The 27,615-nt window shown below is 39.1% G+C and overlaps 1 protein-coding gene across 1 annotated transcript in view; it reads left to right on the top strand.

The window, feature by feature from the left end:
- Positions 1–19,609, top strand: part of RGS7BP (regulator of G protein signaling 7 binding protein) — a 141,744-nt gene extending 122,135 nt beyond the window's left edge. Inside the window, exon 6 of the mRNA XM_058564002.1 lies at positions 19,317–19,609. Coding sequence (XP_058419985.1) covers positions 19,317–19,354 — 38 coding nt within the window. The 3' untranslated portion in view covers positions 19,355–19,609. The remainder of the gene's footprint in view (positions 1–19,316) is intronic.
- The last annotated feature ends 8,006 nt before the right edge of the window (positions 19,610–27,615 follow it).

Genomic DNA, 27,615 nt, shown 5'->3' with positions numbered 1-27,615 from the left:
ACAATAGGTACTAATACAATTGAGCAACCAAATTCTGATAGATAACTTAACTAGACGCATGTGTGAGGCTTGCATATGATCAAGGCATTGCTGGGTTCTGAATGGTTGAATTGCTTGTAGATTGATTGATCCAAATCTTAGCTAGAGAGGCAGAGATTCACAAAAATTTTATTGCTCTTTCAAAAGAAGTAGATGTTGTATTCATTTAGTATTTTATATAGCAGTTTTTTTCTAAGCAAATATTTGGCAATGTCCTACTCATTTGATAACTGCAGATAAAATAACCCAAAACACAATGGCTCCCTATGAAACTGGCAAACAGCCATTGATGATTAAGCAGCTAGTAACTATGGGGCATTGGAATTTGCCAACTCAAAACATGTCTCTCCCTCAATGACATTTTGACCCTCATCCCCACTAACTGACCAAAGGAGTTTGGGATGGGAGGCCTACTCCCAGAACAGGCCATTACCATAGACATCTCCCAGTATCTGGGTATCCCAGTATCCCATTCTTAGTTCTGGTTACCCTTTATAGGACACATTTACATTTGTAAAGAAAATCTCCATTTGTAAAGGTATCTTCTTCCCTGTACCAGGAAGAAGGGGGGGATGGCCTTACCTAGAAACTTATCAGAATGGAAGGAGAGGACTTAACTCCGCATGATAAACTTATTCATTGTTAACTGTGCTATTTGAGCAATATGCTGTCTGACTCTCACTAGGTTCCTATAGATGATATCTCCCTGGAGCCTGGGGTACCATGGTAATGGGTGTTTGAGCTATTTTTTTCAGAAACTGAACCCCTTGTCCACTTCAGGCCCAATTGAGACCACCAACCCATCAACTGGGCCCTTTCGATGGCAAGAGGTTGGAACCCCACCCTCAGGGCATGCTAACGCTGCCATTCTGTGAACATGTGTCCTACGAAAAAATATGAAGCCTGACTAGGCTTGCACAGATCACCAATTACCTCATCTCTCCTCACCTCCAATCATTTCAGACCACCTTGCCCCCTTCTCCATAAATACCCCTGAGTTTCTATTTTCGGAGAGGTGGATTTGAGACTTGACTTGTTCTCCAGTTTTCCTCACTTGGCTGCCTTGTGATTAAACCCTCTCTCTCTGCAGTCTCATCGTCTCGGTGATTGTGTTTCTGTGCGGCAGGCAAAAACAGACCTGGTGCAATAACACCTTTAACAAAAAAAGGATGTGCACAGTTATATTGTATAGTATTGGAGCCAAGATTGTCAGTTGCAAATAGCAATCAAAATAATTCTACTAAAGAAAAAAGTTAATTTCAAGGATACAGAAACTTCACAGACTCCAAGGACAGGCAATGACACAGAGAGTTGGAATATCAGAAGCTCTCTATTTCTTAGCGATAGTGTGGTCTCCTTCATCCCTGATTCTTTCTACAGTCCAGTCCAATTGTCATGGTCTCTCAGTCATCTTTCTTTACTTCCCCACCTTATACATGACCATTGGCTCAGCTCCACATTAAACCACTAATGACTGAAAGCTCCCTTTAGGTCTTTCGGTTCAAATCCTTGAGAAAAGGCATCTGATTGGGTGAGGCAACTATCTCTAGACCAGTGAACTCTAGACAGGATCAGAGGAGTCTTATCACCTACTGTCCACTCAGCATGGCTGGAGCAAGAAAGTTTAAACTAGAAAACTAAATTGGATAGGATAGATACATTGATGTTTATGGTGCATAGAGTTTGCATAAACCACACACATTCACATTCAGTAACTGGGTACTCCATGTTCTCCTGTTAAGGCTAGGGGAGAGTTTATTCTGGTGTAACCTGAGGCCTGGAGACTAATAAGGCCCTTGAATAAATAAGCCTGTTACTCAGTTCATCTTAGAGTAGAGTGAATTCTGTGGATGGAGTAAATCAGGAAATAAAGAAGACATCTGGAAGAAGCTTTACTTTGGACTACGTCTGTTCAATGACCCAGATGGGGTAGAAAAGTCAGGGAGAAAAAAAACCATAATTTTTTCCTGAAGTCATTTTTGTTTTTGTGCAGTGAGGTTGAAATGAGACGGCAGATTCTGCTCTAATCACCCTTCTCAGTCCCATCCAGCTCTCTGAAGCTCCAGAAATGTATCTGGCTCACAGGCCAGCCTGATGCCTTTGAGGAACAATGTTTTAGACCGGGTTATAAATAGTATGATTGGAGAAGCTTTCAGAAAGGGACGACTACTCCAAAGGGTTCCTTGTAAAAAACTGATAGCAATGCCTAAAATTTCATCACTAAAGATTCATCTATGCCCAGATGAGTTTCTAAATACCATTGCCCACTAAAAGGAATAGCATGTCTTAGAAAATGACTGATTCCAGGTCAGAGAAAGGGAAAGTTCAAGGTAAGCCTGGGACAGCTTGTTGTCTCATAAACCAAAGAAGTGCTCAAAAATTAATTGAGTCATGTCACAGGGACATAGGAGCTGACTTATAGGACTTTCACTTATCAAATTTGGAATAATTTGAGCATTAAAAAGAATAATGATGCCAACAGATTATAACATCTAAAAGTCCACAGTTATACTTAAAAGAAAGAAGGAAAGCTCTTCTTTACAAAAGAATGCAGCTAATAAGAAGAAGGAGGAAATCAACATTTTGCAATTCTCAATATAATAATTGATTGAGACAAAGATCCTCAGTGGATTCTAAAACCATTATTGGGTGAAACACATTGATGAGAAAACTCAGTGCCAAAATATGACCTCACAGATTACTTACTAATAAAAAATGGAAACATCTGGCAGTCAGCATAATCGAGGACATGCTTGTTGCTGGCTTTGAAGCTGGAGGAAAGGGCTGTGAGTCAAGGAAAAAGGGTGTCCTCTAGGAGCTGGAAAATACAAGGAACTGGTTTCTTCTCTAGAGCCTCCAGAAGGAATGCAGCCCTGCTGATACTTTGATTTTAGTCCAGTGACACCTGTGTCAGACTTCTGACCTACAGAACTGTAAGATAATAAATTTGAGTTGTTTGAAGCCTCTAAATTCGTGGTAATCTGCTAGCAACAGAAAACTAACACAGCAGGGAAGCACAATCCCACCAAGCAACTGGATGGAGGAAGAAGTGGTAATATTTGCATCATTCTGACTTCCTATTCTGCCTCCCTCGTCCACTTTTAAGGACACTTGTAATTACATTGGGCCCATCTGGATAACCCAGGATAATCTCCCTATTTTAAGGTCCGTTGATTAGCAACCTTAATTCCATCTGTGACCTTAATTTCCCTTGCAATGTGTCATATTCATTCATAGATTTCAGAGATTAGGATCGTGTGCACCTTTATTCTGCCTACCACACTTTTATCTCCATCTTCAAGTTCACTAATCTTTTCATCTTCAACGTCCAAATCCAGGATATTTTTCATCTCAGACCTTGTGATTCTAATCTCTAGAAGTGTGATTTGAACCTTTCACGTCTCTGCATAATATGCTCAATCTTTCCTCTACTTTCTCGAACATAAGGAATATAGTTACAATAAGGATTTTTTTTTCTTTTTTTTTTTGGTGAGGAAGATCAGCCCTGAGCTAACATCCGTGCTAATCCTCCTCTTTTTGCTGAGGAAGACCAGCTCTGAGCTAACATCTATTGCCAGCCCTCCTTTTTTTTTTTTGTCCCCCCCCAAAGCCCCAGAAAATAGTTGTATGTCATAGTTGCACATCCTTCTAGTTGCTGTATGTGGCACACGGCCTCAGCATGGCCGGAGAAGCGGTGCATCAGTGGGTGCCTGGGATCCGAACCCGGGCCACCAGTAGCAGAGCGCTCGCGCTTAACCGCTAAGCCATGGGGCCGGCCCACAATAAGGATTTTTAATGTCTTTGTTTACCAATTCTATTATCTATATCATCTCCAGGTCTATCTCTAATTTTCCCCTCATTACGGGTCTCATTTTCCTGCTTTTTTGCATGACTGGTAGTTTTTAATTGGATGCCAAATATTGTAATTTTACTTTGTTTGACGCTGGGTATTTTTATGTTCCTATAAATATTCTTGAGCTTTATTCTGGAAAGCAGTTACTGGGAAACAGTTTGATCTTCCTGAGACTGTGCTTTTAAGCTTTAGTCTAGGGCAAATTTTGTTTTCTGCTACTGAGACAATATCCTTTTGAGTACCTTTCTGATGTCTCATGAATTATGAGATATTTCCTACCCTGAAAATATGAACTATTCTTAGCACTTGTGAGCTCTGGGTATTGGTCCTTCTGCTCCTTTCCCTTGGTTCTTTGTCCCTACCTGCAGGTTCTTTTCCCTCATGTCCTAATCATAAATAAGCTAAAGACTCAATGTGGACCCTCTGCCAATCTTTCTCTCTGTACAGTTCTCTTCTCTCCAGTACTCTGTCCTGCAAACTCTGGTTATATTGGTTTTGCTGGACTCCCAGCTCCATCTTATCAACTCAGTATCAGTTCTCAACCATGTATTAGTTATTTATTGCCGCATAACAAATTATCTCAAATATATGTTAAAACAGCAAACATTTATTATTTCACAGTTTCTCTGGGTCAGGAATCTAGGCATGGCTTTTCTGGGTCCTCTGCTTCAGGATATCTCACAAGACTCCAATCAATGTGTTCGCATGGGCTGTGGTCTTCTCTGAAGGCTCAGCTGTTGAGGATCCTCTTCTAAGTTCATTCACATGGTTGTTGGCAGGATTCATTTCCTCAGAGGCTATTGGACTTAGGGTCTCAGTTCCTCATTTGCTGTTGGCCAGAGACCTCCTTCAGATATTGGCACTGGGCCTCTCCACAGGGCAGTTCACTACATGGCATCTGGCTTTCATTAGAGTGAGCAAGAGAGAGCAAGCAAGACAGAAACCACAGTCTCTAACCTAATCTCAGAACTAAAATCCCATCACTTATGCCATATTCAATTCATTAGGAGTTATGAGGTCTGGATCACACTCAAGGAGAGGGGATTATAAAAATTTGTGAATACCAGGAAGCAGGGATCATTGGGGCCACCTTAGGTTGCCAATCATGGCTTGGAAACATTCTTCAGGCAGTAAGGTGGGGCAATCGTATGATTCACCTTGTTTCTTTTTTTTGCGTGAGGAAGATTAGCCCTGAGCTAACATCTGTTGCCAATCCTCCTCTTTTTGCTGAGGAAGACTGGCCCTGGGCTAACATCCGTGCCCATCCTCCTCTACTTTATATGTGACACCGCCACAGCACGGCTTGATAAGTGGTGCATCTGTCCACGCCTGGGATCTGAACCCAAAAACCCTGGGCTGCTGAAGCAGAGCGTGCAAACTCAACTGCTATGCCACTGGGCCGGCACCTCACCTTGTTTCTTAACCCTGTGTCAGAGATCACTATTTTTCTGGTGCTTAGATTACTGTTCTACTTGATGTCCAATGTCTGAAAACTATTTTTAATATATTTTGTCTGGTCCTTTAGTTGTTTCAGGTGGGGGAATAAATCTGGTCTCCTCCGTACATCTGAGCCAGAAGTAAGAGTCCTCTATTTTCATTCTGTGTTTTGTTTATTTGCCTTTTCTCTCTTTTCATCTTATTTAAATTTTTATTAATCTTCTCCATTTTACTGTTGTTCTCTATATCTTCCTTTATTTTTATTATTTTTATTCTCTCTTTGAGTAAACTCTGTTGTTCTTTTTTCCTACCTCTTGAGTTCAAATTTTTTACAGATGTGAAATTCAAATAATATAAAATCAACCATTTGAGAGTGTACAATTCAGTTGCATTTAAGACATTCACAATATTGTACAACCACCACCTCTATCAAGTTCCAAAACACTTTCTCATCCCTTGAGCCGTCGTCACTCCCCATCCTCCCTGCTCCAGCCCCCGGCAACCACCAATCTGTTTTTTGTCCCTATGGATTTACCTATTCCGGATATTTCATATAAATGAAATCATACATGTGATCTTTTGAGTCTGGCTTCTTTCCCTTATCATGATGTTTTTGAGGTTCATCCACATTGTAGCAAGTATTAGTACTCCATTCCTTTTTACGGCTGAATAATATTCCATTGTATGTATACACCGTATTTTGTTTATCATTCATTCATTGATGGACATTAGGCTTGTTTCCACTTTTTAGCTATTATGAGTAGTGCTTTGACGAACATTCATGTAAAAGTATTTGTTTGAATACCTGTTTTCATTCTTTGGGGTATATACCTAGTAGTAGAATTGCTGAGTCACATGATAATTCTGTTTAACTTTTTGAGGAATCATCAACCTGTTTTTCACCAAGGCTGTATCATTTTACAGGTCACCAGCAAAGTACAAGTGTTCTAATTTCTCCACATTCTTGTCACCACTTGTCATTTTCTGGGGTTTTTTTGTTGTTGTTGTTATAGCCATCCCAGTGTGTGTGAAGTGGTATTTCATTGTGGTTTGATTTGCCTTTCCCTAATGACTAATGATGTTGAGCATCTTTTCATGTGCTTATTGGCCATTTGTATTTCTCCTTTGGAGAAATGTCTATTTAAGTCCTTTGTTCAGTTTTAAATTTGGTTGTTAATATCCATTTGTTGTTGAGTTGTAAGAGTTCTTTTTATATTCTGGATACTAGACCCTTAGATATAGAATTTGCAAATATTTTCTCCCATTCCCTTTGTCTTTTAATGTCTTGATAATGTTCTTTGATGCCCAAAAGTTTTTAATTTTGATGAAGTCCAATTTATCCATTTTTTCTTTTGTTGCTTGTGCTTCTTGTATCATATCAATTTCCCATTTATTTTTTACCTTTCTGGTTTTAAAGTATCAAAAACTATAAATTTCTTCTTAAGTATTCCTCTAGCTGTATCCTACAAATATTAACATGTAGAGTTTTCATTATTATTTAGTTATAAATTGCTTATTAATTTTCTTTTCAATATAAAGACTATTTTTCAAAATGTTATAGTTTCGTAACATATTTTTTAACTGTCCTTTTGTTTTAATGTAGCATGTATAACGTTAACTCTTTGTAATGTATTGAACTTTCCATTGTGGCCTATGTTGTGGGAAAAAAGACCAGAGATTCAAACTTTTGAAATATTGCTCATGTCGTTTACTGAAGATCTGCATACAGAAAAATTGAGAATGAGTGACAATCAGCGGGAAGCCAGAGACTGTCACCCTTCAGTCTTTACCATGTGAATTTTAAAGACTCTCCTGTATAGAGGAGTAAAATGCAAAATTCTCCTACATGCACTTCCAGTAATTGCTTTGAGAACTACTGGGAAGAGAAGACAGTGTACCCACAAGTAAAGAAAGATTTGAATATGTAATTTTAAAATAATGGGAGTCACGGTAAACTGGGCTAAATACACATTTGCAAAGAGACAAAGTAGCTTGTTTCTATCACCTTATTTCATTCTGCCATTTAACTATCCTTTCTTTCTGTTTCTTTTTTCTCTTTTGTTGTTTCCATTAGGGAGTTTGAATGATTTTCCTTCATCTAATATTTATACATTACACATATTTTTTCTTTTGGTGGCTGTCCTTAACTAAATACCCATACTGAAGTTTATTTATACCTGTTGATTTCTTAAATTTGTCAATACGTATAACTTAATCCTATCAAGAAAAGTAATTTAACACACTCTCGTATCCTTATAGTACTTTCCCCTGCTTATTATGTTGATAATATCTAGAATTTAATTTTTGTTTATTACAGATGTAGTATTTTTCATTTTCCTTAGTCCTGGCTTTTAAAAATAAAAACCAATAGACTTTAATAAGTTACTTGACCACCCATAGTTCTCGTATCTCTTGGCATAGATTCTAGACTTTTCTGTTTCTCCACAATGTTTTCAATAAGAGACTTTGCATGGTATACCTTCTAAAGTATGTATGCATGAGAATATTTTTATTCAATTTTCAAATTTGATCGAAAATTTGGCTAGATATAAAATTCTAGTTTTGAAATTCTTTTTTTTAATACCTCAAACGTATTACTTTATTGCCATTTTGCATCTCATGTTGCTGATGAGAAATCTGATGTGAATATGATGTTTATTCCTTTTTGATGCTCTGTTCTTTCTCTCTGAAAACTTTTATAGAGTTTCTTTGTCTTTGATATTCTTCATTATCATGTCTGGATATTTATTTCCTTATTTCTCTTTTTTCATCTGAAGTGTTTCATCATTTTTTTAATTCTTAGAAATTTATCCAAAATTATTTCTTTAAATATTTCCTCCTCCTCATTTTTATTATTCTTTCCTTTTGGGTCTCCCATTTTCTGGATGTTGGCCTTGCCCTTCTAAATTTCTTAGTGTTTCCTTTTCTGTTTTATTTCTTGCTGCTTTCTGGGAGGGTTCTTCTGATTTTCCACTTTGCTGTCTTGTTCCTTAACTACCTCTATATCTATTCAATGCTTATTTTAAATTCTCAGGGCTTCTGTTCTAATATTTATAACTTGGATGGTAAATATTGTCCAGTTTGTGGTCTTTCTTCATCTGTTAGTCATTTTGGCCTTTGGGCTCACGTTCTCCTGGGGTATCAGCTAATCTCTCTAATAATGTGCATCAGTGAAAACCCAAAGTCAGGCCCTAGTCTATGTCAGTCCAGGTGTGTTTAGGGACAGGAGAAAAGATGAGTCAAGAGTGGAGAGCCTCGGGCACAATAGAACTTTTGCTGATCCCCTGCTGCTACACCAAGGCTTTACCTTGAGACTTAGGGAAGGGTGGCATTGGGAATAACAGACTAGGTGGAAGTCATAGCCCTAAGGGTTTGGAAGAGAACTACTGAAAGACTGACATTGACCTGCTTTCATTAACACCTAACCACAGCAGAACTAAAATGCTGCCCTGATTTTGTCTCCAGGTCACCAGTGTCAGAGGTGAAAGAGCAGATAATGATTATTCCAAAGCAACCCAAAAGAGAGGAAGGAGTAGAACTTAAATAGCTTTATTCCAACCTATTCTCCCATTGTCACATGCCCTTCACCCCAGGCTGAACCATCCAATCCCTCCTACTCTTTTAGGACAGGCTTCAGTCTTCCCAGGGATTTTTCTCTGATTATTATTGTTGGCAGTGCTGGTTCCTGGAATCCATACCTCCCTGGTACTTCTACAGTTACTCAGAATTGCTTTTGAGGGTAGGAGTCTGCAACCCAGGCTAGTCTACCATCTTGGCAGGAAGCAGAAATAGACATTTTTATAGCTGTTGATCTGTAGTGGCTCCAACATTTGGACCCAACATAGGGTCTAAAAATATTGAAGCAATTTGTACAGCCACTAGAATGTACCATAGTGCCCACTATTTTTTATCCTCACCAGCAATGTGTATAATCATTATATGTTTTTCTCATTCAATAGAAAAAAGTACATCTCACTGATGGATTGGCATTTCTTTGTTCACTAATGAAGTTGACATTTTTTCCAATACGTTTATTGAATCCATGGATTTCTTCTCATGAGAATTTAACTATTCATGGCATGTGCTCATTTACCTTTTTAAAGCTTAGTGGATTTTTTTCTCAATTATTCAATCTTATGTGATTTATGATTTATTACAATTTACTCATTTATTTTGATTGACACCAAGGACTTTTTTAAAGCATATTATAAAAGGTCTTTATAGTGTGATAAGAGTGGTAACAGAAGATCTGATGATAACACAGAAATGTCATTCTCCTCCAAGAGCTATGAAATAAAGACTGTAACTTTTTTGTTTTTTATGTGCAAAAGTTATTATTTATATGCACTCAAATCTGTCAATATTTTCTTTTATTATTTTATTTACTGTTTCTAAGCTTATAAAAATATCTCTTCACAATCATCATAGCTGTTAAATTATATTTTATTCTGCTTTCCAAACTTTGATATTATATTAGTCAATCTTTTAATTCATCTGAAATGGGTTTGGGGGATAAGGAAAAATAGTTTAAAAATGCAAAAATTACAAATTGACTTTCAAAATGTACTTACTCTATACCTTTTATCCAGCTAAATTATTACCACAGTGAATGGCATAAGACCATGGATCCAGGCATTGCAAAGAAGATAAATACTCTGTTGTCAAAAAAAGATTGCTCAGCCAGAAGAGAATAATGACAGAGAGGAAACTCATAAAATGTTCTTATTGAGATACCGTTTTGCTTTTATTTTGCTGTTCTGATAGCTTGATTGTTGGGGGAAGGGCTGCAAAAGGAATTGGAAAAGGCTGACTGATTTTAACTCTTTATCTTATTGGAGGATTGCCTGAATAATACAAGAGCAAGCTTGAATTGCTACAGTTGGTGCAGCCTCGCCTGGACCACGCGGAGTTTCAGGGATAAACTGAACGGTGACCGTTACACTTTGCTGAGCTGATAATCCCTTTATTTCCTGAACAAACTCAGCACCTATGATTCACTTCATTTTTTCTGTTTTCTTTTGATTCATATATTAATGAATTTATAACATATACACATATTCTTTGATGTTCATATTGTTTACAGATTGCATTCAGCTCCTTTCACCTTCCTGAGACCTGTCAGTCACCCTAGGTGCTCACCTTTGGCTTCCAGGCAGTCTTTGCAACCAAGGAAAAATCATGTGGCCACTTTTTGCTAATTGTCTGGGAAAATAAGATACCCAGATGACAGAAATGTTCTCGGTACTCTTCCTGTGTGCTTTCTCTCTGTGGGAATAATTCGCCTTGTTGAGTTTACGCAGTTCTCACCTCCAAACTGGTGGGCGGTATTTATCCAGCTGCTTGCAGGCTTCACGCCTGGGAACTCTGTTGCTTGAGCTCTTTTGCACGTTGGTTGTCAAATAACTTAAACTAAGTCAGTTTCCTTCTTTGTACCTTAATGTTTTCATTTGCAATAGCATGTAGCTCCTATCTATTTGTGGATTCAGTTATTCAAAATATATTTGTATAAGCGCTTGAGGATTATAGTTGAATGGTATATCATAATTGCACAGGAGAGGTTAGAAAAAAAACAAACGAAACTTTAGTTAGTTTTAGCCTATCTACCCTAATGGGCAACTGCAGCTACTAATTCTTAAAGTGATATTATCTGGCCTTTGCTTTAAATGTATTTTTTATTGTTTTTGTTGTTGTTAATACCACAGTATATGATATATATAAGTATTCTTTAAATAAATGAATGAATGAAATCCAGCAATTCAAATTCTACACTCCAAAATTAACTAAAGACTATACGGCAGCCTAAAATCAGTCCATTGCAGTGACTAATTTGAAGAAACCATGCTAAGTCATTGGACAGGTAGGTCCATGCCTCATTTGAAAAAGTTTAATACTGTTCTACAACTTTAAAAGCTAATACTGTGAGAAGGCAATTAAGAACAGCTCTGTGGTGCTTTGATTTATTTTGGCCTGTTTTCTTATCCTATTAGACACAGCTGATTAATATTCCTGTTGGATGTGTATAATTCAGATTAAAAGAAGGAAAAACCCCACACTTTCATATTTCAAGTTCTTTTTGTCGTATTGTGAGATCTGGCTCCTACTGGCCTTTACTACTCGGCATTAGAATACCTTTCTTGGGTGGCTTTTACCCATTAGAATCTCCCACAAAATGCTAGGTTCCCAAGTTGGAGCCCTCTTATTAGATTAGCTGTCCTGTTCTTACCCCCATGGCCTCCCGGAGGGAATAGGTTTAATGTGGGTAAACTGTCAAGTAGGTGAGGGGTGAAGGGAGGGTGGGAAAGCCAGGGCAGTGAGAAGGTAGCAGGAGGACACTGGGCATCTGTCTGGGTGCAGGGGGAGGGAAGGAATACTTAAAAGGAAACAGCAAAGACCAAAAGGATAAAGAAAAACTTAATTTCACCCCTAATGTTCATTCAACTAACTAGTCAGTCAACTAACATTTACCGAGAGCCTGCTGTGTGCTGGCACTGCGCCAGGTTCCATGGCCGCTACGTATTGTCAAAGACACAGCTTCTTCCTTTCTTTAAGGAGTTTATAATCTAGAAGAGGAGACAAGATGAAGACATAATGATGATAATGAAGGTAGAATGAATAAAGTCCATACATTTATTAATCCTTGAATTCCTCTCCTGTTTTCTCTTGAATCCACTCTAAAAAGGCTCTTCTCCCACCACTCCTCCAAAACTGCTTTCATAAAGGTCCCCAATGACCAAATGCCAGTTCTCAGTCCCTATCTGACTTACTAGCAGCATTTGTCACAATTCTTCATTCTCCCTAAAATACTCTCTTCCCTTGGCTTCCAGGACAACACACTCTCTTGGTTTTCATCCTCTCTCTCTCTCTCTGGTATCTCTTTGCATCCGTTGTTGGTTCATCCTCTCATCTTAGATTTCCTTATGTTGGAGTGTCCCAGAACTTGGTGTTGGTCCTCTTCTCCTCTCTGTCTACACTCACCCCCTCGAAGAACTCATCTAGGCTTATGACTCTAAATACCACCATCTTGCTGACAACTCCCAAATTTATATCTCCAACCTAGACCTCCTTTCTGAACTTGAAATTCATATATCCAGCTGGGTTCTTGACATCTCACTTGAATGTCTAATAGACATATTCAACCTGGCCCAAACTGAGTTCCTGATCTCCAACCCCCACCGCCACCCCTGCCCCAAACCTACTTAACCCACAACTTTCCCTTTCTCAGTTTATGGCAACGCTATCCTTCCATTTACTCAGGCTAAAAACCTTGGAGTCATCTGTGTTTCCTCTCTTTCTCCCACATCCCATATGCAATCTGCCAGGAAATCCTGTTGGCTCTACCTTTTTAAAATAATCCAGAATTTGATCATTTCTCACCATCTGCACTGCTGCTATCCTGGTCCAAGCAACCTGGTCCTGTCAGGTTCTCTTGCATTTTGTTTGTGTGTGTGTGTGTGTGTGTGTGTGTGTGTGTGTGTGAGGAAGATTGGCCCTGAGATTACATCTGTTGCCAATCTTCCTCTTTTTGCTTGAGGAAGATTGTCTCTGAGCTAATATCTGTGCCCATCTTCCTCTATTTTGTGTGTGGGATGCCACCACAGCACGACTTGATGAGCAGTGTGTATGTCCACACTCAGGATCTGAACCCTGGAACCCCGGGCCGCCGAAGCAGAGTGCGTGAATTTAACCACTACACCACCAGGCTGGCCTCAGGTTCTCTTACCTTTTGCCTGGTCTCTGTACTTCTACCTTTGCCCTCCTCCCCTGTAGTCTATTATCAATCTAGCCCCCAGAGTTCTTTTAAAACATAGGTCAGATCACATCAGATCACGTTCAAAACTCTGTAATCGTTTCTCTTTTCACTCAGCATAAAAGCCAAAGTCTCTACAAATGGCCAAAGGGCCCCAGATGGTGTTAGCTCCTCTTCTACTATTCTCTCCCTTGCTCACTCTGCTCTAGACACACTGCCTCCCACTATTTCCCCAACACACCAGGCGTTCTCAGGGCCTTTGCCCTGGCGGTCCCTCCTGGAACCCTCTTCCCTCTAGATGTCTGCATGACTAACTCCCTCAGCTTCTTCAAGTCTTTGCTCAAATGCCACCCTTGCGGGTCGGCCCTGTGGCTTAGCAGTTAAGTGCGCACGCTCCGCTGCTGGCGGCCCGGGTTCGGATCTTGTGCGCGCACCGACGCACCGCTTCTCCGGCCATGCTGAGGCTGCGTCCCACATACAGCAACTAGAAGGACGTGCAGCTATGACATACAACTATCTACTGGGGCTTTGGGGGGAAAATAAATAAATAAATAAAATCTTTAAAAAAAAAAAAAAAAGCCACCCTTGCAATGGGACCTGTCTTGACCGCCTCATTTAATGCTGCAAATTGTGCACTCTCATTTTTTCTTCATACTTTTTCATTATTACTTTACATTTCCATTTCCATTTTACTTTACCTTTTCATTTTTCCATGGTACTTATCACTTTCTAACATACTATATAATTTGGTTATTTATCATGTTCTCTGTCTCTCCCTGCTAGAATCTGAGCCCCATGAGGGAGGGGTCTTTGTCTTCTTTATTGGCTGATATACCTCAAGCACTTAGAACACTGTCTGCCATATTGTAGGTGCTTAATAACATTTGTTGAAATGAATTTGAATCCATTTAACATCCATTTGGCAAATATATATTTAGTGTCTACTATGTGCCAGGCACTGTGCTAGAAGCTTGACATTCAGCAATGAATAAGGTAGACTTGTCCTCGTGTCCACGGAACTCACAGATCAGCGGGGATGGTTGACTCTGTGCTGAGAGTAACTGCAATGTGATGATTGTTGCAACAGAGAACATTGTGGGAAAATATACCAGGAATCTCACTGAGGCTTGGGAGTCAAAAAAACCCTCCCTAAGGAAAAGATTTAAGTTCAGACCTGAATAAAATATGAGTGGGAACTAGCTAGCTGGTGGGAAGGACGAGGAGAGAGTTCTAGAATGAGAACACAGGTTGAAGTGGTATTGGTAAAGACATATCCAGAAGGAATAATTTGCTTATGGCTAGGGTGATGATGGAGGGCAGCATGAGTGAGAATACACTTAAAAGTAAAGTGAATTAACCAGGTAAGATGGTAAAGATTGACAAGAGGGTGGAGATGAGAGTGTGCTAGATGAAGGGACCAGTTTAAACTTAGAATTAAGAGGCAGGAAAATATGGAGCTTGTCTGATTCAGTTTGCCTGGAGCATAGGGTTGGGTTCTTAACAAAAGCCCTGAAGAAGAAAGGTAGATTGGGACCAGAAGGCAGTGGGGAAGTCCTGGAAAATTTTTAAGCAGAATTGTCACATGACCCAAACAGCACTTTAGAACAATTTAATTTAGCTGCAGGATGTAGACACTCGGAGCAGATAAAGTAGTGTAGCAGGGTCTGTAGGGAAAGCCTGCTAAATCTTACCTTCTACTTTGAAGGCCCCAGGCGAGGACCTTGTTTGCACTGAGGGGCGAAAGACAAAATCATGATAATTAAAATTCACAGGAAACCAGAATGAACACAGAGATGCCAATTTATTTATTTACTGTGAGAAATTTAACTGTCACACGGACCGGAAATTCTCATGTTAATAAACTTAACATATTCTTTCCATAAATGGAATGGAAAATCATAACAAGAAGTTCTTTCATAATGTGCGAGAGAACCATCACAAGGATTCAAAGTTTAGTTTGCCTGATGAGTATGAACTCTTCCCATAGCCGAACTCTTGGCAATCAGGGGACTGCTCAGGAAACATGGAATCAGGATGAACTGTTAGTGGGCTTGGGGCTAACGGCAGTCCTGAACCTAGGGTAACCTGCTGAGCCTGTCTTATATTTAGAACTTAGAGTTTACCAGAGATTCTCAACTCTGGATTAGAATCTTCTTGAGAGCATTTAAATGATACCAAGGCTACTACACACACACACACACAAACACACACACACACACAATGGTAGCTATGTGGAGATGGTGGGTATGTTAATTAGCTTGATTGTGGTGATGTTGTCACAATGTATACGTATATTAAAACATCAAGTTGTATACCTTAAATGTACACAACTTTCATATGTCAAAGATATCTCAATAAAGCTGTTAAAAAAGCACCAAGGCTGGGTACCACCTGAGGTTAATTGAATTGGAACCCAGGCATTGGTATGACAGCAATAGTATTTTTTGACTGTTGTGGGATGTTTTATTTTTCAGTGTAAAAACAAGCATTGTGTACTGTTTTACAATTTATGTTCATTATCTCTTATAACTTAAGATGCTTACAGAAGAATTACCAAAAAAGAAAAAAAAAATGTTTATCTTTGGAATGGTGGGGACATTTTTTTAAAATCTATTTCATTGAGGTCACATTGGTTTTTAACATTGTGTAAATTTCAGGTGTACGTTATTATATTTCAGTTTCTGTATAGATTGCATTGTGTTCACCACCAATAGTCTAGTTTTTGTCCGTCACTGTACACATGTGCCCCTTTACCCCTCGTGCGCTCCTCTTACCTCCTTTTCTTTTGGTAACCACTAATCTGTTCTCCTTATCTGTGTTTGTTTGTTTATCTTCCACATATGAGTGAAATCATACAGTATTTGTCTTTTTCTGTCTGACTTATTTTGCTTAGCATAATATGCTCAAGGTCCGTCCATGTTGTTGCAAATAGCGTGATTTTGTCTTTTTTTATGGTGGAGTAGTATTCCATTGTGTACATATACCACATCTTTATCCATTCATCCACTGATGGGCACTTGGATTGCTTCCACAACTTGGCTGTTGTGAATAATGACAGCTGTACTTTCTAAAACCCCCCTAGAACTATCATTTTGGATTGGCCTAAACTTCAGCCTTGGAAGGGCACTTCTTCAATGGCCTCTGGAACCTCCCTTTTGAGGCCTCCAGAGATAACCAGCCATGGTCAGTTTGACACAATATGGTTCCATGCTCTCTTTCTTTGGATATGTTAATCGATTCTAAAAGCTTCCAGAGGAGAGGCTTCCTGCAGGGCGTGGAGCAGTCCTGCTTCTAATTCACGTTGTCTGTCTCTGCTTTTACTCACGCAGCGTTCACGTGACTTTTCCTAATGTGCAAAGTTTCCTTCATTTTCAGGTTCTTGAGGGGAGGGAGGTTCTTCACTAGGGGATTAAATGAACTAAAGGGAACCAAGCATAGAATAAGAAGGCTGGCGAGAAATCTATGCCATAGTCCAGGTACTAGGTTGTAACTAGCATGATAACAGCGGGACAAAAAGGGAATGGAAAGGACAGGGGAGGGGTAGGGAGAGGAATGGAAGATTAAATTACTTGTATTTGATCCAAATTATTCTCTTCATACTAAAATTTTAAAAAATTTACAGAGTAATAATTGAGGTCAATGGGGGAGGGATGGTTCACAAAGCACCACAACGTAGAAAAGTCTGTGGAAATCGATCTCAGTTACATTTATTCATTGACAAGCTAACCACAGGTTTTAATTTACCATTTGAATAATTTCTTTTCTAATGTAACTGAATATTTCACTTTTTGTCTGTCCCTGTTACATGTTATATAGCAATTAGACTATTAGGTCACAGAACAAAAGGCTGAGCTATCAATAAATGAATTTTGGAAGTGCTAGCATTCACTTCGAATGTGCGAGTTTAGACCACACAAACACACACGCACACACACACCCCAGATATACCTGAATAACCCAAATGCTATACTCAAGATGATTTCTGATCCTGGCAGTATTAAATAATTTTGCAATCTTTGGTTTTTCTTTGAATATGCAAGCTAGATGTTAAAAAACAGATGAAACAAAATTAAAAACAAATTAAACTCTATAATGAGTGTTCACTGTTCAAAGTTTCTTTTTCAGATAAGAAATATAATTGATGCTCCCAGAGATATTTCGAGGCACCATGTTGTTTACCACATCCCTTTCATGTTTTCCCTCTGTGTTCAGGAACACAGCACAATCACACAACTGTCTAAACAGCTATTCTGCCAAGTTAATAATAGTCAGCACACTGATTATTTCATTTAGAAATTTCCTCTTGCACTATTTGGACTCAATGGCAACTACCTCAATTACAAAATAAACCAAATTGAAGTTTTTGACAAAAGTGAGATATGATATCCAAAATTTTAGAAAACTGAACATTTGCCAAGTTTTAAACACAATACCTTGACTTCATTGGTTTAGAAAATATATATCCTTTTGTGCTCAAAACTTTACTGACGGCCGTGAGGATTTTTCCAACGCCATCCAGCGGGCCTTGGGGACTGAACGGTCTTGAAACACAACATCCTCCAGTGTAATGACCTGCGAGGACTGGGCTCCAATCAGTCTCGGGGGGATTTGGAAACAGAATACTGACAGAAGTAGACACTCTTTGGGGTGTTTGCTCTATCTCTGCTGTCCCCATTTCCATCAGTCAACTTTTTAATACATCCCAAAACTCTCATGGCTTAGAACAACAAATATATGTTCTGCAATTTCAGGTCTGCTGGCTGACTGTGGCTCAGCTGGCTTAATTCTGGCTCTGGTTGAGGTCTGTGTCCTGTGTCTCATCTGTATTTTTCTTTCTGGCAGGCAGGAGTACAAGAAGGTAAGTAGGAACACACAACACCTCTTAAAGCTTCTGCTCAGATCTGGCACAGTGTTCTTTCTCCCCATGTCCCGCTGGTCAGAGCAAGTCACATGGCCAAGCCTAAAGTTAGTGAGGTGGCAACATATACTTCTCCCACATTGAAGCATAACAAAGGTGGGGAGGGGAGGAAAAATTGTGAAAAATAGTGTGATCCATCATTCAATTTCTCTAAGAGCTAACACTCCATCTCCCAGGGCTAGGGCTCTGGCAGAAATGTTTATTGGTGTTGTTGGAACATAAAACCAATTTAAGAAACCATTATCACAATCATCATATGGTGCAGCCTTACCTCATCATTTGAAAACATAAACAGTAAAGCTGACTTACTTTACCACTTGTGGTAGGCAGCCTCTAAAATGTCCCCCAATGATCCTTGCCTCCAATGATCCCTGTGTAATTTCACCTGTGTAATTCCCTCTCCTTGAGTGTTGACTGGGCCTAATGACTCTGTCTAGGAAAAATACTCCTGTGTTTTCCTTTACTCACACACTCACAGTTCTTCTGACATCAGAGGTGTGGGTTTTCCACACACCAAGCAATTCCCGCAATACCAGCTGGATGTCCTATAATTCAATTAAATTCCAACACTATCTATATGGAGTTAGACTCAGATCCCACAAGTTAAGAGCTTAACTGCCCACACTTTAGATGCCAATTGCAAGTCTCAGGTTGTCACCTGTACTTCCAACAAATGGGCTATAAATTGGAGTTCCCATAACCCCTCCTTGGGGTTGATAATTTACTAGAACGGCTCACAGAACTCAGGGAAACACTTATATTTACTGGTTTATTATAAAGAATATAACAAAGGATACAGATAAACAGCAAAATGAAGAGATACCTAGGACAAAGTATGTGGGAAGGGGCACAGAATTTCCATGCCTTCTCCAGGTGCCCCACTCTCCCAGCCCCTCTATGTGTTCATCAACCTGCAAGGTCTCTGAATCCCATACTTCTGTGATCTTTATGGAGGCTTTATCATCTAGTCCTGATCGATCATTACCTCAGTCTCCAGTCCCTTTCCCCTTCCCAGAGGATGGAAAGTGGGGTGGAGAATTCCAAGCTTCTAATTATGGCTTGGTCTTTCTTATGACCAGCCCCCCTCCTGACTATCCAGTTCGTCCACCAAGAGCTGCCTCATTAGAACAAAAGATACTCCTATCACTCAGGAAATTCCATGGAATTTAGTTGGCCTTTGCCAAGAACTGGGGGCAGAGACCCAATATGTATATTTTATATTATTTCACAGACTCTCTTCTAACCCAAATAAAAGATGACAACAGTGATGGGATGTCACTTCTGAGACTAGCTTATAAAAAGACTTACTTTCTCTCTCTCAGAGCTCTCATTCTGGGGAAAACAAGTTGCCGTATGGTGAGAGGCTGATGTGGCAAAGAACTAATGCCTTCATCCAACAGCCAATGAAACCTTTCAACAGCCGTGTGAGTGAGCTTGGAAGCCCGGGAGAGCCTTGACAAGACTATAGCCATGACTAAGACCTTGAATTTCAAACTTTCAAGACTCCTTGAGGCAGAGGCACTCAGCTAAGTTGCACCCAGATTCCGGCCCACAGAAACTGTGAGATAACAAATGTTTATTGCCTTAAGTTGCTAAGTTTTGGGATAATTTGTTATGCAATAATAAATACCTAATATACTATGGGAAAATATGATAATTAAATTGGCTAGCCTTGTTGGTAATTTTCTGACTTACTAAGATAAGTGCTTGGTGGTCTAGTGATTAAGATTCAACGCCCTCACCACTGTGGTCCTGGATCGTTTCCTAGTCAGGGAACCACACCACCCGTCTGTCAGTTTTCAGAATGTGGCAGCTTCATGTTGCTGTGATGCTGTGTCTTGACATGAGTGCAGCCATGTTTGGCCGTTCCATTAACCTACAGCCACCAGCACACAAACAAACATAAAACTGCTTTCTGTGTGGTGGGAACTGGCCTTTTTCCCAGGAACTGGCCTTTCTCCCACGGAGATAGTTGCAATTTGTGAAAATTTCAAGGTCCTTTGGGCGTCACAGCCCAGGGCAGACTGGCCATCTGTGTTGGGCTGGGACAATAACCAGGGAAAACAATACACGTACACAATTGCCAGGCTGGGACAATAGCCAGGAGGCTCAGTGCACGTATGCTACTGATAACCATGTGGGCATGGGAACATTGAAGGCTTGCTTTGTAAACTCTGTAACTACTTATATAAACTGCTGGAAACTGAGGCCTGGTGAGAGTCTCACCTGTGGAGGGGACGCCTGGCCCAGGACCTCTGATGATCGGATTCCTGCCCAGCCGTGTCAATTGAAGGGACTGTCCCTGGCAGTGGGGCGTGGATGTGTGAGTAACCCATCTGAGGTGTTCTCTTTTCAGTCAACCTGCTGTTTCTCTTTCCAGTTGATTTGTGTCGTTTCCCTTCAGTCGATCTGGTGTTTCCCTTTCCGATCGATCTGATGTTTTTCCCTCTTATTATATGACCTATTCGAATCTGCTGCTATCTCAGTTGATCTGGTGTTTCCCTTTCCAATCGAGCTGGTGTTTTTCTCTCTTATTATTTGACCTATTCAGATCTGTTTGCAGACTATTGCCTTTACTCACCTCTATAGAATAAAATATACCTTCAGTCCATTTGTTTGGAGTGGAAAGTTTCTTTTACATCTCCGATCAAATCCCCAAACCTCTCATAACATGCTGAAAGCTATGCCACCACTATTTCAAATACCAGTAGGGTCACCCATGGTGGACAGGTGTCAGCAGAGCAGCAGAGCATTGTCTGACACAGTGCCAGAAGATGAGAGGATGGTGAAAAAAGACCAGGCAGGGTTCTGCTCTGCTGTACCCAGAGTCACTAAGAGTCAGAATTGACTCAAGGGCACTGACAACAAAAGATATATGCTATTATTAAAAAGTGATACTTGAATCTAAGGAAATAAGAAAACCAAATACCTAAGTCCGTACACCTAAGTTAAATTACCAAGAATGACGTTATTCTACCCCATAGTTGACATACCTAGAATAAATTTTGTTCTGTAATAATGTAATGAGGTAACAGTAGCTATTTCATAAGGGATAAGAGAATGATGATTATTAAATATAAGATGATTATGATGCCAAGTCAGCATTAAGAAAATTATACCCATTCTTACAGTTTAGTTAGAATGTATCACATAAGAATGTTTGTTTAAATTTCATTTCTATTTATGTAAAGCTCATTAAATGCTCTTGAAATTGGGTATACAAGAGTTCCAAATTTTTAGGAGTCATTTTTCAGTTTGCAAACTTGTGTACATTACGACTCAGTTGAATTCATTTTAGGATTGCAGATATCACTTGTCTAACAAATTCTTCATCAGAAGTTTCTTTTATATAGTGTCACAGGGCACCTCTGTCTTGAAAAATATTGTTTCAAGGCCAAATCTACACAATGTCAGTTATCCACAGAACAATGTTATAGAGTATTGCATGAAGTTTGTTTTGTTGTTTTTTTCTTTTGTCCCAGAAAAACATTACAGTACAGTTGACTTGTTTAAAAAGAAAAAAAAAAGACCATACATAGGTTCAGATGAAAGCGTCTTCAAGGGTGAATGGTTCCAAAAATATGGGAACAAGCTGCATGAGAGACCCTATGGATGTTGCTCTAGTCAATATGAATTCATACAAGAAACTTGCACAGCTTTAACCACACAGTTCAAGCATTGGCCCTAAACAAAGATCAGCCTCCATGTAAAGGAGAACTGTGCAAAGAAGATAATGGGCCAATCAGGCCAAAGACCAGATTTTCTATGGATCTCGATATTATTTCAGGTTCAGTCATTTGCACATCTAGAAGACTAATCCTTCTTTATTTTCCCTTAATTTCTTCCCTTCCCATCTTGGGCTACAGACTGTGACTGGCACATTGTTAGTATTTGATAAATGCTTGTGGAATGAATAAATGAAAGAATGAATGAAGGAGCTAAAGTTGAGAGACTAGTAGTGTAAACTGATGTGGTACGCTAGATAGTGATTAGTTTTTCCTTTTAGAAATATACTTCTCAGGTTCCCTGAATCATGTAGACTATAAAAATTGAACTACAAATATGAGACTTTTTGCTAAATAACACTCAGCATTCTAACATGTACCTGAGGTTTTAGCGTGTTCACTTTCTGTGCTGAAGATCACGTGTACACTGTGATGTTTGTTTAATTAACCTCCTCTGATAATCTCTCCCTGCTTCATGCTACTCTCGTTTCTTTATCTATTGGCAATTTTCTTGTTGGAATTGCCTTGGGTGAAAGTCATTGTTGTAAAGAAAGTTAGTTTTCTTTAAAAAACAAAAAAAGTTAGTGTTCTCAGCAATCAAAAGACCAGTCAAAACAATGGAAGATGTAATCTCTATACAAGGTCCACAAGTTTGTCAACACAATTTACCAATAACCATTCTATAGATGGGAGGGATAAGGTGAGTTTTACTTGAGCCAAGCTGAGGATTATAACCCAGGAAGGCAGTCTCCACGAAGGAAGAAAGTGATCGGAGAAGCATGGTTTTCAGTACAGTTTTCCTTTTTAGAACAAAGAACATACATCGAACACGCCCAGGATACAAACTCATCAAAGTTTCAAAGAGATATTAAGTTGTAGGCTAGCAGGTCAACGTGACCCTGAAGTCCGAGAAAGGGAACTTATTTTCAGGAGTACTGACGTTGTAGGAGGGGAAGTATATACATTCTTATTTAAAGAGAGCACATTCTTTTACTTTAAGGGGTAAAGCACATGTACAACATATGTTTGATAGGCTTCTTTAGTTCAGGCTGAGTCAGTTTTAAACCAGAATAACTACCCCATATACCTCAATATGTGAAAATTTCTTGTCAAGTTAAATATGCAACAATAGACCCTTAAATTGTATATAGCATTGCAGTCATCAACTAGCTTCTGTAAAGGCCAAAAAAAGGCTGCCATATTAGGTGATTTGTGAGATACTTTATTACCTGGTCGCTTTTACAAAGTTACTTTCCATTTCCTGTGCATACCTGTCAGACTGTATGCCGGGGAATTAGAGTTCCCTTTGCCTGGAATGCTTTCCCCCATCCCCATTTACGTTGCAGACTCCTGCTCTTTTTTCTAGGCCAAGCTTATGGGTTATCTTGTCTTAGACACTCATTCGTCCACCTTCCACTACCCAGGAAGAGCTAGAAAACTTGACCCCCAAGCCCCATGGTATATATTCGAGGTAGGTATTAGCCATACTCTATTAGAGCATTGCTAGTGTTTACTGACATGGGTTTCTCTTCACAAGATCAAGAACTTCTTAAGGGTAAAGGCTCTATCTTATTCAACTTTGTATCCTCAGTGCTGGGTGCAGTGCTAAATATAAGAATTTTAAATGAATGATCTAGGAACTTTCTCAATATTCTTAGGAGTTCAAAATCTTCCGCCGATATTCTCACTGAGAGAGAATCCTTATTATATCAACAGCCAAATTTTAAAAAGTGTCATTATGAAAGCATTTTTTTCTAATGTTTAATGGCTGGGTAAGTCCTTTCTAACTTACCAGATCATTCTGATAAAGCTGAAGCAAAGCATGTGGCTTTGAAAAGGGGGCCTAAGTGAGGCCAATTCTGTCATCTTTGCTGTTTCATCCTTCCTTACTCACAAAGTCAAAGGTGGGATATTGCCACAACAGTGAAAACAAAAGTGCCCTGAAGGCACTCCCCAGCATGCCCCAGGCTGCCTTGCCATCCTGGGGCATCAGGCTGGAGTCTGGATGCGAATAGGAGAGAGAGCAGAAAAAACAGCCAGAATTCATCCCGACTTCTCACAGGGGAAAGAGGCCTTGACCTTAATTGCCAGTGGCATCGATCCAGAAAATAGAACACAAAGAAGATTTGTCACCCCTAAGCACCAATTTTTGACGTAAAGTAACCTTACTCACCAATAAAAATGGCCCCAGAACTGATCAATCAGGTTATCAACTTTCTCCCATAGGCAAGAGCCAATAAGGGGACTAAGGGGTTAAAAAAAAGGCCTGCAAGTGTTTATTCCCAAATTCCCTACTGATGGTGGGTCAGCATGGTCCTTCAGGAAGCATACTGAGGCAGTTAGGAGTGTAACAGGTAAGTGGGTGGGAGAGGGACAGTGCAATATCTTGGAACAACACAGGAGAAGGAAGCAGAAATGGGCAGGAAAAATATTCAGACAATGATTCTGATCTGATGTCTGTAAAAAGAAAGGGGGAAGGAATCAGGATTGCTACGGAGACTCTTTAACTGCAATGCAGATCCGACAGTCTCCCAATGGAGATCTCTTAAGAAAACATCACTATGATAGTTAATTTTAAGTGTCAACTTAGCTAGACCACAGTACCCAGATATTTGGCCAAACGTTATTCTAGATGTTCTGTGGAAGTATTTTTTTGGTTGAGATTAACATTTAAATCATTGGACTTTGAGTAAATCAGACTATCCTCCATAAAGTGGGTGGGCATCATTGAATCAGTTGAAGACTTAATAGAAAAAGATTGACCTCCCCAGAAGAAGAGGGAATTCTTCCAGCAGACCATCTTTGGACTTGAAACTTATTTTGGTTTATGTGAAATAATAGAAAATATATATATTGGTCTCTGCTCCCAGTTTCTGGCACAGTGATCCTAAAATCCTTGTAATTTCCTAAGTGCTAAGAAGACTAGGAGCCTCTTTTGTTCTCCCCTTTGGTCCTTTGACACCTTGAATCTGGACGTCTGGCCTGCTATGAGAGAATTAATTTCTGTGTGTTAAGACACCCAATTTGTGGTAATTTGTTACAGTAGCCACAAAAAACTGATACAGGTCTCCATCATTTCCCCAAAACTAAAAGAGCAGTGAGTACTTTGGTTAGGGAGACTGATCTGCCTTGCATCAAGATGATATGCTTAAGGTATTGTGGGAGGAGAAATCCATTCTCTCTTAAAGAGCAGAGATAAGAAAATCAGAGGTTTCTATCTGCCTATTCTTAAAATTGTTAAGATTAACCATTTCTATCTTCATCGCCTGCAAATTAGTCTTTAATGGTAAACAAGTCTTTAATGTATAATATATGCATTGAGGTTATCATTTCACATATGAAGTCCTGTAGTTTTGTCTTTTAAGATGTGTAAGACTTCCTCTTGTTTTAGTATCCTTTTGCTATTTATCTTTTTTGATCCTACTGTTCTCCTAATTAAGGTTTTTGAGGATTAAAAAAAAAAGTCCCTGTTATTGATTTTCTGGTTTTATTTGTAGAATGAGATAAAAAACGTTTCTAAACTTTATTTTAATCATACATTTATGAGAGAGGGACTTTTTTCAAACCATATTTCTCAGCTTGTAATTTTCAATATACCGCATCCAAGATTTCATTTCTTATTACATCTTTATACACATGGTTTCTTATTACAATGTATTTCCTATAGTTATTTAAAGACACATTTTATTAAATCAAGAATTTAAATGTGGCAGTGTCTTTTATTTCCAGTGTGTGTGTATGCCACCAACACCACTCATTATAGCAGTTGCCTTTTATGTTTTTCTATTTGCTCAGTGTTTTTTTGTTTGTTTTGATCCTTAATTTCCTATGAGAGTAACTTCTGTAGAAAACAGAATGTTTACACAAAATGATTTTCATTGTTGTCTATGTCCATATTACTCTTCAGATTTTCATACATTTTACATATCAATTATAAAGTTCAAATTTGACAGTTTCTATTATTTACATTATTTTATTTATTGCTACCAAGTTGATTGCTCTCTGTGGCCATTTTACTGTTTTATGTTTCATCTCCAATATGAAAGGGAAATTAAAATTATTTTATACACACATATAGACCTTCTCAATTTATTTCATTAGAAAAGTAATGTTCACTTGTTTTCCACAGGTTTTTGAAATAAAGATCATTCTTTTTTGTAGCTTTATTGAGATGTAATTCACCTACCATATACAATTTACTCACTTAAAGCATATATTTCAATGGCTTTTTGTGTGTGTGTGTGTGAGGAAGATCAGCCCTGAGCTAACATCCAAGCTAATCCTCCTCTTTTTGCTGAGGAAGACTGGCTCTGAGCTAACATCTATTGCCAATCCTCCTCCTCTTTTTTCCCCAAAACCCCAGTAGATAGTTGTATGTCATAGTTGCACATCCTTCTAGTTGCTGTATGTGGGACGCGGCCTCAGCATGGCCAGAGAAGCGGTGCCTCGGTGGGCACTCGGGATCCAAACCCCGGGCCGCCAGTAGCGGAGCGCGCGCAGTTAACCGCTAAGCCATGGGGTCAGCCCTCAATGGCTTTTGGATTGTGTTTTTCATTCATGATTAATTCTTTATATAGGACTCCCCATGAAAAATAACCATTTCATGGAAAGTGCTTGGAGAATTAGAGGAGAAGCCAAAGAAGCGAGAACCTCGGGTCTGCAGAGCGGCTACCAACCAGAAGTGAGGGAGACACTCTCCCTTCAGACTACATGGAACTCACTGAAGAAACAGGTACCCGGAGCCTGGCACAGGCTGGCACAGGACTCATGTAACCCCCCCACCTGGAAGAGAGGCACAGGTAAAGGGTAAAAAAAGGGTAAAGTGACAATCTGCACACCAAATGGTGGGATAGGTACCCTCCTATACCCAATCCACTTCCCTGATTGCCAGCAGCCAGGATAATACACACACACACACACACTCACACACACACACACACACGGACAGGAAACTACTGGATTCTTTTCTGGAAAAACTGAATGCCTCAGAAAAAAAGACTTTCACAAATGACATTTAGTGGTTCCTAATACAAATCTGGCAAACCCACACAAAGCACAGAGCTTCAATGCAGAATTTTGGTACTTTGCATTTCAACATGGATGGAGTCAAAGATCACTAGATGTTTAAGGAATGTTCTGATATGAAAAGAGAAACCAAGACACATACACACACACACACATCTGGCGCTTGGAGATAATGGAAGAGATGCATACAATGAAGGACAAAAGAACTTTAAGGAGAACAAAACATTGTACAAGAAGAGAGGCATAATCATATTAGATGATTTGCCTCAGTAGTTAACAACTATAATAATTATTAACTATAATATAATTATATATAATTTTATTATTACAATGTATTGGCAGACTAAATAAGGTGATATACTATATTGGGAAGGGAAGGAGGAGTGGAGAAATGTATTTTTAAAAAGCTAAATCTTCTACACCATCAACTAAATCAATAGATAATGCCTAAAATGAATAAATCAATAAATAGCAAGTATATTATTTTTAAATATTAAAAAAAGTATCAAAAAGTATGCAAATTGACAGCTAAGCCAATTGCTAGTGAGTGCCTCCAGGAAGTGGGATTGTATTTGAGGGGGGGACAGATAGGCAGGAACCCATTAAAGGACTACTGGTTTTCATTATAAGCCTTTTAGTACTATTTGAATTATCAACTATCCATATATATTACTTTGGTAAAGGATAAAAATTAAAAGAAAAAAATCCAGATATAGTATTTTACTCGACATCGCTTGGTTTGTTTTCCGAATTACAGTTTTTAAAGGGAAAGAGCAAGGACTTCTGTGCTGATAGCTGCATCAATTGACCAATCCATCTAAGATTTTTGAGTAAACTGTTTATATCCTCAGATGATCCCTCAGGGAGGAAA

The sequence above is a fragment of the Diceros bicornis genome, chromosome 20 (assembly GCF_020826845.1).
Source record: "Diceros bicornis minor isolate mBicDic1 chromosome 20, mDicBic1.mat.cur, whole genome shotgun sequence".
Taxonomy (NCBI): domain Eukaryota; kingdom Metazoa; phylum Chordata; class Mammalia; order Perissodactyla; family Rhinocerotidae; genus Diceros; species Diceros bicornis.
The sequence above is the reverse complement of the archived record's forward strand: the minus strand, read 5'-3'. Positions and strand labels throughout refer to the sequence as shown.